The sequence below is a fragment of the Pararge aegeria genome, chromosome 10, assembly GCF_905163445.1.
Source record: "Pararge aegeria chromosome 10, ilParAegt1.1, whole genome shotgun sequence".
Classification (NCBI taxonomy): Eukaryota; Metazoa; Arthropoda; class Insecta; order Lepidoptera; family Nymphalidae; genus Pararge; species Pararge aegeria.
This window is the reverse complement of record NC_053189.1, coordinates 10,271,261-10,287,620: the sequence shown is the minus strand read 5'-3', so window position 1 is coordinate 10,287,620 and position 16,360 is coordinate 10,271,261. Positions and strand designations below refer to the sequence as shown.

Below are 16,360 nucleotides of genomic sequence, written 5' to 3'. Positions count from 1 at the left end.
ACACCGTCGCCCATAAACAGAGCAATACTTCGCAGCGCATGCAAAGGACACAACCTGCAAATCGCTGCCGTGTGTCCGAGAACCTGAGGCGTAGGTTTTAAGCCTTATGTGCCCGTTATTGCACCGGCAACCCCACCCTTCAGACCGGAACACAGCATTGCAACAATGCTGCTTAGAGGCAGAAATAAGCACGGTGGTAGTACTTCCCCGGACGAGCTCTGTCACAAAAAGCAATACTACTACTAAAACTGTCATGGATACACACTTTGGAATAACGGTTACTAGAAAAATGGATCAAACAATCATTTTGCTAATTGCTACTGAGTTAAGACTTATAATTTACTTAGTTTTGTTATTGTTATTTTAAAAATAACACTGCATTATAGTTAATGGGTTAACTGATACAGATTGAGATAAGTTTGAAAAAAATAAATAACACCGTGCGAGGAATATTGTTCAAGAACAAACGAAAGCAATAAAATTTGGCAACTGTAGGTTTTTTATACCCCGCACCATGCATCGCAATAGATACCCATCGTGCAACCATGCCATTTGTTATACCTTTAACCAGATATACACGTATGTCAAACTATTGAAATGTTAGAAATATGATATAGAATTCATGTTAGTTTAAGAAAAAGATAACATCAAGCCCCATATCAGTAATACATACGGCGACTTCATAGAACTGTTTGCTTTTTTAGCAGCAACGTTTGCGATTCGAGTTTTGTCCGCAGGTTTTCTCGTTGACTTCTCAGGTATACCTCTGAAGCGTGCATATAATTTGTGTCAAGAAAAGCGTGTGATGTATTTAAGATAGCCCAAAGCGAGAACAAACGTTAACTAACATATATATTCCCAAAGAAAAATAAGGAATTCAATAAAAACCTCCACCTTATGAAATAAAAATAAGCTTCTCAATCTTAACTTTATCATAAATCCCGAGAAGGTGCCCCTAAAATAGTAGTGTAAATTATGTGTGCACAAACATAAAAGTAAAGTGATCCATATAAAAACCTTCAAAGGCCAATGTTCAGTAATTTTTTGGACAAAAGTTGCCAAAGCCAATTGTATCGCTTAAGACGTTCTTACTAAAAATAAACAATGACAAACTTTTAAAAATAATGATTCTAAAAAAATTAAGTTAAATTATGTTTTTCAACGTTTAACTATGGAAACCATTGTGAATTTTGTATGCAGATAACATGACTGTCCAAAAGTTTCTGAATACTGGGCCAGATAAATAATTTTTCAGAAAAATACATTTTTTTTTATATTTAATAATATTTACCTATTGGCGGGTTGCGGAGGTTTCTTATTCGTGGCACCTGCCCTCGTAGTGTTAGGACGTGGAGCCGTTGTTGTGGGCGAAGAACCTTTACGTACCGGTACGGGGATGCCTCTGTGTTTTAAAAAACATTATTTATTGCATACTTAAAACTAATATTAAAAATTTAGCTTAATATAGATGCTACATAGGAACTAAGAAGGCAAAGAGTTATTTAAATTGTTGTTTCGACTGTATTTCCCTCTTAGCGCTTGTAAAATGCTGTTTATTTTTAGGCATATTGCAGTTTACAAATATAGCTGGCGTAAACACTACCACAGTCTATTCCCTGAAAGCCAATTTCATAGGCACTACGAAATGATTTGTGTGACCACCTATTCTTTGTTTAATAACAACGTAGGTACTATCGATATTTAAACGTTAACAATTATATTATCATCGCCTTGTTTGTATCATAATATGTAGTAGTTCATCATAATCTTGAGGATTACCCATTGCCGGTAGTGTTTCGTCCCGGGGATCGAACTCAGTGCCCCCGAAAGACAAGCGGAAAGTTTTACCCACTAGGCTATCACCTCTTACTAACTGCTTATAGTAAGGTTAGTAGAGGTGATCCATTGTTATATTACGTGAATTTAAAACTATTCATTTAAAGTTGTAAATCTGTTACAACATCGCGTTGAAGTTTCTATTTGATCTCTGATAAATAAATACCAATTTTCGATCATTTATCAGCGGTTCGCGTATTGTAAATATTTGTATTCCAAATCGTTAAGATAAACTTTTGAAAACGGCAATAAGTATAGAAATGCAAGTTAAAAATTCGGCCGAAGTCACATAAAGTGTAAAGATCAAAGTGAAGTTATTACACAACAGGCAACGCAACGGTATAATTGGATCAAACATTTGTACTTATGTAGTTATTGTTATAAAACGTTAAATAGGAAACTTTACACCTTTAATTTAAAACCGGTAATATTTAAAAGGGGCTATTTGAAATAAAAGATTCGGAATATAAAACCCTATCGAGAAATACAAACAACATTTAGGTAGGTAGTTATGTGGTTGTAATCAGTACTCAACACTTTTTAGAGTTAGTTAGTCAAACGGCGAAAATGGAACCTGTTTAATTTCGTCGTGCCCGTTTGTGTGTCTGTCATCTGTAGGTATGTCACTAATCCGTTATTTGATTCTACTTTCAGTATAATATAAAGTTCTCACGGATAAATTAAATTTGGCAGTTTAACAGTGTAGAGAAGTTTCGAAAAAATTAGGGGTGGCGAGGCATTAGAAATTTCAATGCACACAAAGCGCGCAGGAAAGGAAAATGATTCAAAAGTAAGACACGTAATATGAATTTTAAGTGTGGAGGAAAATTTGAAATTGTGGTATGAAGTAGAACTTAAAAACACTTCTAATGTTTTTTTTAGAATAATGTAGAATGATTCATGTCAAAATTTGTTTTTCTGATATAGAATATTATGATGTTAAGTTTTAATACTATACTACTTTGCTGATCTTTAGTGATACAGAACTCTTCACTATGGGAACTGTCCGACACTCGCTTAACCCAATTTTTTTAATTGAACAAATAGGGCAGATCCTATTTATGAAAGTTCCCCAACTCCTAACAGGTAAATGAGGTCACGCATTAAACCTATTATTAATATTCCATTATTCATTCCAGTTTTACAAAACACAAACAGCGGGGTTTTTTTTTGATGATTCGCTTCTACAAACAAAATCACGTACAATCGCTTTATTTAAAATTCACACTTGAATTTCGTTGTGTTTTCACAAGGTTGGATGCTGGATATATTATATTTTACTTTTGTAATGTGGAGTTTATTTATAGTGTTTTGGGTGGGTTCTTAAAATATTTATAGGATTGTTCTTATGACGCTACTAAACGTATGGACCTTTGCCAAGAAAGTTAAAGTATGTGTAAGAAAAAGAAGATAAACTACTGGACATTATTAGGTAACACCTTGATAAAAAAAGTTGGCAGCTGCCCTGCCCTTTTGTTGCCTGATCGTTCTCGTATCAAAGTTTACTTTCATAGAACTGTTAGGCACAAACATTTTCTCACTAAACAGAGTGAATGAGAACATTGGTAACCCGGGCTGCACCAGTGCGGGTTGGTGGCCTATAACGATTATTCTTCCATATTAGTGAAAAAAACTAGTAGCGACGGCTCTTGGTGCTTTCGGGACACGGTGTCGAACACTGCCACTTTTTAAACTCCGACCTGGTAGCAACTAAAAAAAATTTGACAGAAAAACAATTCCTAACAATTTCAAAAGCGTAATTAGAAACTGGTAATCCACAGTCGAACATGCTAACCACTAGTTCAGTGAAAAAGAAGTAGTCAATATACATTTATAGAGTAGCGCTTGCACCTAGTAAGTGATGATGCTGCCTGTTTACTCTTGATTTGAAGATTGGGTATCTTCAAGGTGGCAGGTAAACAGAAGCCAGAAGTTATATGCGTTTTTAAATCTTTGCGATGCTTATAAGCAACGAGGAGTTAAAACGTATAATAATTGTTACATAAAATATGAAGGAAAAAATATTTTACCGATGCGTGTTTTTGGCGGGCGACTGCGCTGTTGGCGCCTGAGGCCGGACTGGTGATGACACCGGCCGTGGGATTTTGGATCCTCGAGCTGTAGCTGGTGATGTTTCTCCTACAACAAGTATTTTTTATAAATAATATTTGTAAGAGCACATAATAGTTATTAACTAGTTGCCTACGACGTTGACAGAAAGCTGGCAAAGGTAAGCGCCAGTAGATTTATCAAAAGAAATACGAATATAAAACCGAAGGCCGTTTCGAATTCAGTAGTTTTTCTTCTCAACAAGTACATAGTATTACTTAATAGTTTAACGAAAAGATTTCAAAAGATTTCATTTAATGTTTCTTTTACAGAATTTTAAGAATTATTAACTTGTTATGAATCGTTATTATGGTTTTAGTATTTTAAAACAAAATTAATTAAATGTGCCTATTGCACATAAAACTTTGAATCAGACTTTCATCAAGATTACAATCTAACAATCAAACAAAATTTTCGTACACCCTGAATTACGTTTTTCTCTTTTCTTATGCCTGCCTGACTTCAAAATACTTCTATACACAAAAAAATACCTACTATTTACTAAGTAGATATTAAATTAATAAAATCTTGACATAATTGGTAAGCAGATTTTTGATGGATTTTTGTAGTCCCTTTTCAAAATACGTAGGTTAGTGTTTACTACTCATTATATAATACAGTTCATAATGCTTCGTATTCCACTTATACAAGGGGATTTATAATAGCTTCCAACTCATTTATGTCCGTCTGTTGTATCGGTATAGTTTGTCTTAATTATTCGAACAGTCGTGTTTGACATAGTTATGGTGTCTAAAGCTATTTTAGGCTTGTAATCCCTCCCTGAACCCAGTTCAACTCCGTCTTGACTGACATATTACAACAACTATTACAAACGCGGAAGAAATATTCCACGCTGTAATAAATAGCATCGTTATTTAAACAGGTTATTTAAGGCACCAAAAATATGCAACAATGTTGCAATTATTTTGTTACTTGCAAGTTGCCCGCGATACCATCTGTATCTGTGTTCGTTAGTTTGCTCGGGATAAAAGTATCCTATGCCCATAATATGAAAGTTATTTCTAAGGAAATTTGGACCAATCTGTGTAGTTAGGAACCGTGCATAGGTAATAAAGTATTTTTTTGGCACGCATGGGCACTTTCCTTTTTTTTGTAAAAATCCTATGTGCATCTCCAGGATGCAAGCTATGCTTCTTCAATTTCTGTTTAAGATTGATCCAATGGTTGATACAGGTAACAAACAAACAAACATACACATTCGCATTTATAATAAAAAAGTATGGAGTATCGATTAAGACGTATGGATAAGTACTTTTCAACGTTTTTTAACTTCTAAAATTTATTGGCACCTGATAATTTATCGCATTAAAAGCTTTTACAGTAAGCGTACTAGAAAAAAAGTTTTGAAACATCAAGTCCGGTTTGGTAGTGACTCTATCACCTGCTTGTTTATACCATCGTAGGTAGGTAGTTAAATAGCGGTATACGATCCCCACGGAAGTTGCCTTCAGCCTTGCGCGTGCGCTGCCATATCGGTAGCGTCGTTTATTGTTTTATACTAACTAGCGGTCTCCCTCGACTTCATCCGGCTACAACTTTTGATAAGTTCCATAAACCAAAATTTCTCTCGTTGTTCTACACAATATACCCCGACCCACTGTGTCGCCCCGCCTACGTTCGCTCGTCTCCTAAGGGTGATTTTTAATAGTTTGAAACCTTACTAGGGAATCGGGCTATCAAAGCAAACAAAGAGATCTTTAAAATAAATTATCGTCCTCTTTGTGTGCTTTATGAGGGTGGTTTTTTTTTAAATAAATCCTGAAAAATGTCATTTAAACCTACATTCAACGATAAAATTAAAAAAAAAAAAATCCGATTTTCATACAACCTTCCATTTACTATCTAATCCCCTAAGGTAGTCAAATTTAAATAGTTATAGCACTTACAGCCTTCCTCAGATATTGAACTATTTATAAAATGAAAAAAAAGAAAAGATTTTTCAAATCCTTCTGGGATTTCAAACAAACAAAAATGCAAACTTTTCAGTATAGATTTATCAGTATGCTCTCGGAGTTAGGAAGGTTCCTGCTTACCTAAAAACGTTTATAGGATATAAAGTACTTCATACTCATATAATATGACAGGTGCGTTACAGCGTTCCTCCTTCGCCTTTTGTCAGTTCTTAGTCAGTCATTTGAGTTTTTAGCGATAATCTTTCCATAACTTTACGTACCTACCATACTTTTCATTATTGCAAGGTTATAGTCTATTGGAATCTAAATATCTAGTACATAATATCACACACCAAATTTTCCAATTCGATAATGATTCACTCATATTTATCACCCACTTGCCTAAAGGTCATGCATGCTTACATAGAACAAGAAAACGTAGATAGACAGGTACTTTCATGTAAGGAACATTGATACAAAGTGATTTTCACCACGGAAAAATGACGACTGCTAAGCTAGTCTGGAAGAATTCCAAAGTTTGAAGTAATGAAAATTACCATTTTTTTAGGCAGGTGATATCATTAATTCTGAATATTTTCAAGTACCACGTGAACGGACACTTGTTTAACTAATTAACTACTTACCAGATGGCGTGACGGGGCTTTCGGCAGTACTCAGCATTTCCCATTTTAGCTGTAAACGTCGGAACTTTCCCCCCGAGTTGTTGCTGCCAGCGCCTGTGTTCCCACTCGCACTGCTGTTGGCTGAGCCCGGCCGCCACTGCTCCTCGCCGCTTATATCCAGCTAACAAATAAAACTAGTTTAAGCCCGTTTATTTAACAAATATTTCAGCATCTAACGTGCAAGGATCTAATGTACCGTTCAGCAAAAATTTAATATACTATAGTTTTGGATAAACGAAACTGCATTTATTTTACGATTTCCAAAAATAGTCTAACGTTAAGATTTCAACAGTCTAAATCAAAAGAACACAATATTCCGATTCGATACAAACTTTTCATAAAGGTCAAACAAGTAAACTAATAATTCTAGTCATTTTACGGTATTCATGCATGCTTGCTTTTATTTACGACTAAACATATTCTATACACAAACCGCATGTCGTATGATATGCGCGACGCCGATAGAATTTCCTGCTCGGTTTGATGATTTATGTAAGTTTTGGTGCGGGTTTATGAAAAACATTCAACCGAGCAAAATAACGGTGGGTATTAAACACAATGATCAAAAACATAAAATGATAAAAATGTGAACACAGAAGCATAAGCGGTTAATCCTGTAAAAAAGGTGATAAACGAAACAAAACGCTACCAAACAAAGCACAAATGCATGTAATCCACACATAGGTTCCCTCCAAGTTACCTTCGTGTCATTGCCGGGTGCTTTAGCGGAGGGCTTATTGTTTTCTAGACTATCAGTGTAATCATCACTGTCATCAAATACTAATCTGTCAAATGCTTGCATCAATTTCGAGCCCAGGTGCACTCCTGACCATCTCCGATTATTCTCAAGGTCTATTCTACTGTTGTTAGGACACATGTCGTAGCCTATAGGAGATGGGTTTACACATGACCTCGGCCTATTTTTTTCAACAGTAGTCTTAACATTTGCCGACTCGTTCAACAAGTCTGGCGTGGATGGCTCTTTGTTTCTGGGCTCTTTGTGTCTCATTATGACACTAGTCTGACAGTCGTCACTCGAAATGGCGCTGGACTGCATCGAACGGACCAGCTTCAGCAGGTTTCTCTGGTTCAGTGTTAGTGGCGGAGTGTTAATCGTAGTGGGCTGTTAAATACATCAAAGTTTTAAGATCATGCAACGAACTGTCTGTTGTTAGAATTTCAATGGGTAAAATGTCCTTGATAGGTCACCTATCGACATCGATCGTTTGGTTAAGCCTTTATTTGCATTTTATGAAAGCTGTGCACGAAAGTATATGTTGAAAGTTTCCGTTCGAAGTGAATCGTGTCTCGAAAGCACATGCAATAAACAATAAAATGCAAATAAAGCGATGTCTGCTCTGGTTTGCGGCGCAGTTAATATGTAAGTAGTATGTAGCATCAATGCACGAAATACATTCCCTACTGACTAAAAATTAGAGTGATTCCGAGAGGTTTTTTTATTGTTTTTCTCACCCTACTAGCAGCTCTCATATCGTTTTCAATCCTCTTGAAACTTCGGTGTAACTCGCGCATTTCGAACATAAGATCAAGGGAGAACGGCAGAAGTCTGAGTGGTTCGAGGCTGGCCAGCAACGTATCCAACAGGGCTCTACATCGCGATTCGCCTACGCAACCCGCTAGGATGAGAGAATCGGAGTCGTAGTGCTTTGCTAGTATTGATTCCCTTGTCCGCACATACGACACCCACGCATCTACAGATTGTGCGCTGCAACAACATAAAAACATTATTATTTGTGTTTGACAAGTACAGCAATACTTATAGGATATACAGTTTTGGAGGTACTAGTAGACATTTGAACTTACTTTAATAGACCTAAAATAAATGCATTGAATTTGACCAATCCTTCCGTTACTGCGTCTTCACTGTTTATTCTTAAAACCAGTTCATTAAGGGACTTGGTTATGGGACCTGGAAAAAAAAACGAATTACCTTTTGCCTTCGCTTAGTTATAATGTTTTTCTTGGACATTAAAAAAATTAATTATATAAAGATCGCAAAAACGCTTAAACCACGCTTTTGGTAAAGCGTTGATATGATTATAGCCAAGTTAATATTTTAGAAAATTAACTTCATTATACCACCGTTTAACATTGTAAAAATATATTTTAAGTTACCTTGTCTAGCTGTCGCTTCTACCATTTGCCAGACAGAGTTATTGACAGCACCAAAAGAAGTTTCAATGTTTTCCTTTAGACCATCTCTAAATATGGCGTATAATGCTGGACACAAAGCATTTAGGGCAATCTTTGCACAAGCCGGTGATTGTTTTGAATCACCTAAGAAAGCTAGTTCTGCTTGATCCGTTGCAGGAGAAAAGTGCTGAATCAACATTTCAACAGCATCCGTTACATTAGAGACTAATGCTGCAGACAAAAATGGTCGACGTTCAGTAGGCAAAGTATATAAAAAAATTAATATAATCATTTATAAAAGGCAAAAAGCCGCTACCTCTTTTTTGAGAGACATCAATGAGGTCGTACTTTTGTCTTCCATCATTTTGTGTTGTAGGACTTAAAAATTCATCTGGACTTACTTCTCCTTCTTCGCAAATAGGTATCTCGGCTAAATTTTTGGCCTGAAACACGCCCAAATTTAGAGGAATAGCTATTAATATTTAGCTATTTCACCAGCATGAAGTAGCTAATTAATGAAGCAAAGGGTGGAAAAAAGGTTGCATGGTGAGAAATTAAAACAACACAAATAAAAGAAATAAAGGAAATAATGATACCGTGAGACATGCCGAATGATGAACTGCTATGGAAAAGTACTAAAAAGAAAATAAAGAACAAAAATACTTACAGGCACGAACTGGCATTATGGTGCAGATTAAACGGGCAATAAAATGATGTTACCTGATAGTGTCTTTGTGCTACCATAGCAGAAATATTCGGCGAATTTGGCGGTGTAGCAAGACTTGCTACTTTTAGTTCATCTAAAGGTTTTGTTTGACTTTGTTGTACATCAGGTTTAGTATCTGGCTTCTGTGCGAAGCTAACCGATTTCTTGCTATTGCAACTACTGCTACTTGAATCTGTAGACCTTTGGTTTTCTTCCTGGGAACGCTTCATTTGGAGGAATTTCGTAACCTGACTTCTTACCTTTTGAACTTGATTTTGATCCCATTCATCCATGTTTTGACAGTTGATCCCACTTTGCTTGAGAAACTCTTCTAACTGTTGTAAATCAGCGCTGCTTATAAGTGCACCGGGTGGTGGAAAATCAATGTATTCAATTTTCTTGGTTCTTGGTTTCGGAAGCGGAGGCGTATGCGGTCTATGAAACTTTATTTCATTCGATTTTCCTGACTCAAGGCTGCTTTCAGTCCCAACTCCTTCATCTTGATAATATTCGTTATAATCAGCGTCTTTATCAGCAGCATCTAAGAATTGTTGAGACAATCTTTTGGCAGCTAAGTCATTATTTTTTCTGTAATCAAAATTTGTTTGATTTTGAAGATAATAAGGCTCTTGAAGTGACCTTCTCTTAGTTTTATTCTCCACAGCAGCTGAAGCGCATACTATTGGGTCTTGAATAAAATCGTCGAGTTCAAACATACTGTATCGTTTTGTTTGCGCAGTAGTTTTGCGTGTTTTATCCATAGATTTACGTAAAATACTCTTAGGTAAAGGGGGTCTTGGAGGAGCAAGTTCTCCTTGTTTTGCTATTCTATTTTGATCGGCTAGAGACAGTGACCGTTTTGGTATCGATGGATTTATTCTTTGACCTTCAGTATTTGCACAACTGGCTTCAGAACTTGTAGCACTGTCGTAGCGGTAAACAAATAATGGATTAAAGTTTCCTGTAGGAGCAGGGCTATTTTGAGAGGATTCATCAGTTAACATTGTTGACGACCCTCGATATCCTGATGATGGTTGAGTTGCTGTACTTGAACTTGACGAAACAGCTGTAGTATTGGCTAAATTGGTGCAATCACAACTCATTGGCCTATTCTTCTTTGATGCAGGTGATAAATTACAGTATTTATCAGATTTATTTGGTATATCTTTTTCTTTAATATACTGCATTAATTCTGGCATTTCGGAGAGTAACTGTCTACATTCAAGCGGTAGCAAGAAATTCAGGGAATCCCAATCTTTAATATGGCCAAGACCTTTTTTCTTAAGCATTTCTACATCAGTGCATGAAAACGGTCGTTTACCTTTTAGTTGCATTCTATTTTTTCGGGTGTCATTTGATTTTGGTGATATATTTACTTTTACTGGACTTAAATATATATTAGGTCTGCCATTCAAAAAGCTTATGTCTGGTAAAGTATAATTAGGATACAAAACAAAAACAGGTTTTTCACAATCGCCCTCTTTTAGTTTTTCAAGGAACGAAGCCTCTACAACTTTATATATTTCTCGGTCATGTGACATAGATGAAACTTGAAGAGATGATGTTTGCATGCTTTTATCTAGCTTAGCAGCTTCAAGATGCGTAGAAGTGGCTTTAGTATCACATGATTCTCTTTGCAGTACCCTATTCATTCTTGTTATTTGGGTACCATCAGACTCAGAACAACTAGAAATACTAACACTCGTGGCCGATGACTGAGAGGAACATGATTTTCTACTATATCTTCCTTTTGAGGGGCTATTTGTAATATTTAAGTTTGTTCTTTTAAAGTGAGGTTTATTCACAATAGCATATAGATTAGATTCGTTATCACTCAACTTATTAGCCCCTTCAACTTCTTCTTCCTCTATTAACACTTCGTCATAAACTCTATTATATGGATTTGGTGTTCGAATTTCTTCATAAACTGCTGATGACGTTTCTTCAAGCGCCTCGATAGGTAAATCGACTTGAGGTCTTTCAGCATGACTGCTTTTGAAAATGCCTAGCTTTTGCTCCCCCATTGACTCTCCGCTTTCACCCCCTGAACTAGAAGGCCAGCACTCCGATCGATCTAATTGATCCATACTAACAATACCATCATTACTAGTGCTTTTTTGTTTCATAAAAAGCTTCACCAGATTAAAAGACTGTTTCGTCTGACTTTTATCAGACGACGTTTGGTTGTCCGTAGAAGATGTGCTCATAGGTTCCGAATGTTGACTGCCAAGTGTTGAACGATTTAGTGAAACATCATAAACCTTCATACATGTTGGTGTTCCAATTAGTCTTTGGTTGGCTGTAAAAGAGTCGACCTAAAAAAATAAAAGTGATAAATTCATAAATACACATGGTTACATGATTGCTTTAATAATTTCTAATTAACACTGGTAGATGTTTACCGTTGAGTTGCTTAATGCAGCAGAATTGATTGAACTGCTCAGCAGTTTTTTCCTGTACAAGTTTGGTAAGCTTTGACTTTTGATTACTGAATTGTTCATTTCACTTGTATTATCGGTTGATTCATTTGATTCTTCATTGTTATTTCCAGATGGATGCCTAAAAAGTTTTTAAAGTATTGTAAGTTAGGTTTATAATTTTTGCTATTCACTTTAAAAAAATGATATATTATTCTTTATTCTTACCTCTTTAGGGGTGAATGACTGGTTTGTTTTTTAAGCTTACTCCAGGTAGTTAAACCTAAATCACTTCTGGCCATAGAAGTTGTTAGCTTATTAGTTAATTTCTTACATCTTTCTAGTAATTCTAAATTCCTGCGCGTTCTTTCATCATTATCTAAGGCTATGTTTAAATCTTTCTTAACCAATTTGTCTGAAAAACGAACATTAAAATTAGTAAGAAGCTTATCATGAGTTATGGGCTATTATGAATCACTACAAAATTATAAAGTAGGTGTTGCTAAATTGTGTCATTGAAATCATATTAGATAAGAGTAAGATAAGGAATGTATTAATCGTGTAGTACCATGTTTTTGATTGACGGTGAATTCAGCGCACTCACTGTCCTCAGAGTAAATGGTGAGACTGCCCTCGAAGGCGATGGTGTAATTATCTTTATTCGCTTGACATGTGAGAATAAGATCTTGTTCAGTTGGCAGCTCACAGTCAAGACTATCAACGCTGAAGTGAACTCCATGGGCACCTTCTTTGACCGGCGAAAACAACAGCTCTGATTTACATATCGACATTGTATTGATGGAACCGACAGATTCTTCACCCTGCGTGGACGAAAACATATTAAATTAAGTCTCAGCTACTTTCGCTTTTATATATGATGTATCAACAATTGCATCTAGTTATTAGTTTTATTCGAAATTTTATACAAAATGAAATGATTACAAGACGAAATATACAAAATAACACGATCATCAGATTATGCGCATTATGTTGTATTAACATAACAAGCTACGTCCACACTACCTACACATTTCTTATAAGTAGGGATAACAAAAAGCATTCGAAGTCCCGGAAGATTTTGAAATGTAAACGAGTTACTTCAAACATAAACATTTTAACGTGCAAGTGTATTTTAGGCGGTGGTGGTCTCCGTTAACCGAGCTAAACATTTGATATTGTGGTTAGATGAATTTAAGGTATTTCAGTAGTTTAAATTAGTAAGAAGATAGATATAAACAAAATTTAGTTCATGGAGTATTTTAACAATGAAATGCGGTGTTTTAAGCTGGTTTTAACTTGTATAGATTGTAGATATAGATAAATGTAACAAGTATTTACTCTTCATTATTGAATAACATAGTATAGCACCTACTTCATCTAGGTTCAAGTAGGTACATGGCAAGGCGGAGCGCGGGCCTTATCATCAATTTAATTCCTTTTCCTGCCACGAATGAGGTCACAATTCAAACAATTGTTACTCATAACAGTGATATGATTGTTCTTTTTTCTTGAAAGCATTCTATGATATTGAATTATGTATGATGAAAGTTTTTGTTAGGTTAGTAAGATTTAAAATAACCGTTACATTTTATTTGCATTAACGCTTCATGTCAATAAAAAATTAAGTAAGTGGGTAAGTATAAACAAAATATTTAACAGTGATATGGTTAGTAAGTAGATAAAGTAACACTGTGCATTCATTGGAAATAAAATACTTAAACTGAAGGTAAATATCTAATAATATGTATTATAAATTGTGTATAAAGTGTCATTGCAGAGTTATTTATGTAGCTTTAACCTTTAATCATTTGATCAAAGCGCAAAATAGAACTGGCAGTGCCTTAAGGAAACAGGTGGCATTTTCGAAACACAAGTTTTATTTTAAAATCTTATGAAGTACTTACTGAATAGTACCCAATGCGGGAATCCCAATCCGTTAGGCCCATTTTTAATAGCTAATAAAATCTTCTAGTCACTAGTGAACTAAATTAAAGCACTAAATCATTTACAGAGAACTTTTCCAATTAGTAGATACCTATTTAGTTTATTTAACTTTATAACTTAACGTTATGTCACTGTCCGTTCTTATCACTATCTAACACAAACACAATTATTTATTATATCTCGTAAAATGCCAGATTTGACCTTATTAATAAAACAACATATAACAGCCGTCATTGCTATATACTTGAGAGTACAGCACTACCGAAAGCCCTGGGCGATACTGGGGCAACGGGGATTAATTTTAATATTAGCTCCTGCTAGCGCTTCTCAAAGTTTCATATTAACCCTTGAAAATAATTAACACGGTCGAGTCGCGGAAGCTAATGCTGCAATAGTATCAAACGGCAACTGTTGCCAATGAATGCGAACGGAACAATGGCATAATTTGAAATGTTTACCAAATTATCAAAACAACAATTAATAGCAAACTCATTAGAACACTTAATTATTACAAGTTTTAAAGCAATTTCTTATCGTTAATTGCTTACATGATTACTTTTACTCAAAACGAAATTTCAGTGGACAACACTTTGGGAGCATATGACTGGTAGATTGACTTCATTGGCAACTCACACATGGTTGCCGCATGACCAACGCTCGTACAGCAAGGAAATAAATATAGCACACTCACACATGTAGCTGTGAGGAGGGAATGACTGTACTATGGGCTGGGGAATAAAGAGTGTAGTTAAAATGATTGACGCAATTCGGTGTGAACGGTTCACGCACACATTAATAGTGGTCTTATTTTATCTTTACTACTCGCATCCCGTGGGATCGACGTACTATGGGGGCACTGTATAGGAAGTCTTGTTTGAATGCGGGCAAGTACTTTGGACTTTCCTTCTATTTGTACGACTGAAACTAGAATATTACTTTTCTCAGAAAGTTAAACATTACACTATTCATTAAAAGTTAAATTTGCTAGATTGATATTAATAAAGAAGAAATTATTTATCATTCTTCGTCTTAAATTCTTCATAATTTATAATAGTAGTAGTTGCTGAGTAGGCAATACTCAAGTAAAAAAGCATTTGAAATAATTCAGTGTAAAGAAAATATGCACTAACTGTACGTGTACACATTTAGTAAATCATATTAACCATAAATATATTAAATCGAGTAAGAAGCGACATCTTTGGTGATCTAGGAGAAGCTAAATAAATAGATTTGTAAAGCTGTCGCTAGATGGCGTGAACGCTGTTAATTTAATCAACGAAATAGGCCATGTGGCAATTATAGCAGCTGAATTACTATTAAAATGTGTATGTGGTGCAAATATGATCATGACAGCAATTAATGAGACCAATCGAATGAAAAAAATGAGACATTGAGAGCAAAGCGGCGCGAACCTGCAAACTACTGCCACTCATTGAACTGTCGAACCGAAACTTTTCCAATAGAGAACTTGATATACTCGCGAACATCTCGCCTTGGGGGTTACTCTGCAATACACCTTTACATGAAACCATGTCCAACAAGAAATTAGTACAGAACTGAAAAATAAACATGTTATGGAAGAAAACAAAAAATAAATATAATAAAATATATACATAATCATACAAAATGGTACATAATAAGAAAATGAGTAAATAAATAACGGGATCCAGCCACCAAATTAATAGTATAAATAAAATATGATTAATTTAGATACCTGGAAATGAAATTTAACTAAAATTATTACTGTTATAGTTGAAGCCGAATTTTTTAAAATTTTATTTTAATGCATTGAGTGAGTGTCTAATTAAAACGGAAATAATTCGATCAATTGATAAAGAATTCAATTTTTTCGTTTTGAATACGTTTAGTTACCCACGTTTTTGTTATGAACAAGTGTTCTATACTTCAACCGGTATTCCTAAAGGCATTTGAATTTCAAGAATTTGCCTCTTACGCACGACGTAGCGGTTAACCACTAAACTTTAGCTCGACATAGTGGCAGAATATGTAAGTTGACACCAATAAATAGTAGTTACTAGCTTAACCACAGGACACTATGTTGACTGAGACAAGGATTACCAAGATCGTAATAAATTATTTTTATATTTTAAATTACATTCATTCTTCTTCAGAGTTATTTGTAGTCTATCCTAATCAATTTTCAATGTTCTGATGTTTCACGGGGAGCATAAATAATTCAAACTTTTTTTAGTCTTCCCTTCTAGCCTTTGATTTTCTCCAAAAATCCCCGCGTTCAAAAAAAGTTTGTGACAAAGAAAAAGAAGAAATACGTAGTTTAGAATTTAACAATTTAAAACAAGAATTTACAGTAAATTTTTCTTGAAAATATTTAAAGATTTGTAGGTGTTTATAAGAACATTGTCCTACTATTGGTCGAAAAAATTAAAAAGTTAAACAGATATTCAACCGAATTCCGATTCTTCAAAAAAAAAAAACAAGAAAGTCGTCTTACCGTAAACCTTGATTTATATTATTGAATAATGTAGTATTAGTATGTATTGTATAAGTAATGTATATAATAAGCAAATTTGCATATTGCACTATCCCGTTTTATTTAATTTTTTTTCTAAAACCCAA

The 16,360-nt window shown here is 34.9% G+C and overlaps 1 protein-coding gene across 15 annotated transcripts in view; it reads right to left on the bottom strand.

Moving 5' to 3' along the window:
- Positions 1-16,360, bottom strand: part of LOC120626771 — a 108,903-nt gene that overhangs the window by 4,525 nt on the left and 88,018 nt on the right. For 6 of the 15 annotated variants that reach the window (XM_039894453.1, XM_039894454.1, XM_039894452.1 and 3 more), the window contains 14 exons: positions 15,175-15,267; positions 12,387-12,639; positions 12,047-12,233; positions 11,804-11,960; positions 9,416-11,716; positions 9,012-9,138; positions 8,678-8,926; positions 8,366-8,471; positions 8,015-8,267; positions 7,242-7,664; positions 6,503-6,662; positions 3,867-3,975; positions 1,292-1,402; positions 674-766 (listed from right to left, as the gene is read on the bottom strand). In XM_039894453.1, coding sequence (XP_039750387.1) covers positions 674-766; positions 1,292-1,402; positions 3,867-3,975; positions 6,503-6,662; positions 7,242-7,664; positions 8,015-8,267; positions 8,366-8,471; positions 8,678-8,926; positions 9,012-9,138; positions 9,416-11,716; positions 11,804-11,960; positions 12,047-12,233; positions 12,387-12,639; positions 15,175-15,267 — 4,622 coding nt within the window. Of the gene's footprint in view, positions 1-673; positions 767-1,291; positions 1,403-3,866; positions 3,976-6,502; positions 6,663-7,241; positions 7,665-8,014; positions 8,268-8,365; positions 8,472-8,677; positions 8,927-9,011; positions 9,139-9,415; positions 11,717-11,803; positions 11,961-12,046; positions 12,234-12,386; positions 12,640-13,722; positions 14,728-15,174; positions 15,268-16,360 lie in introns of those variants that run through there. The other 9 variants (XM_039894455.1, XM_039894459.1, XM_039894461.1 and 6 more) reach the window with 9 other exon arrangements.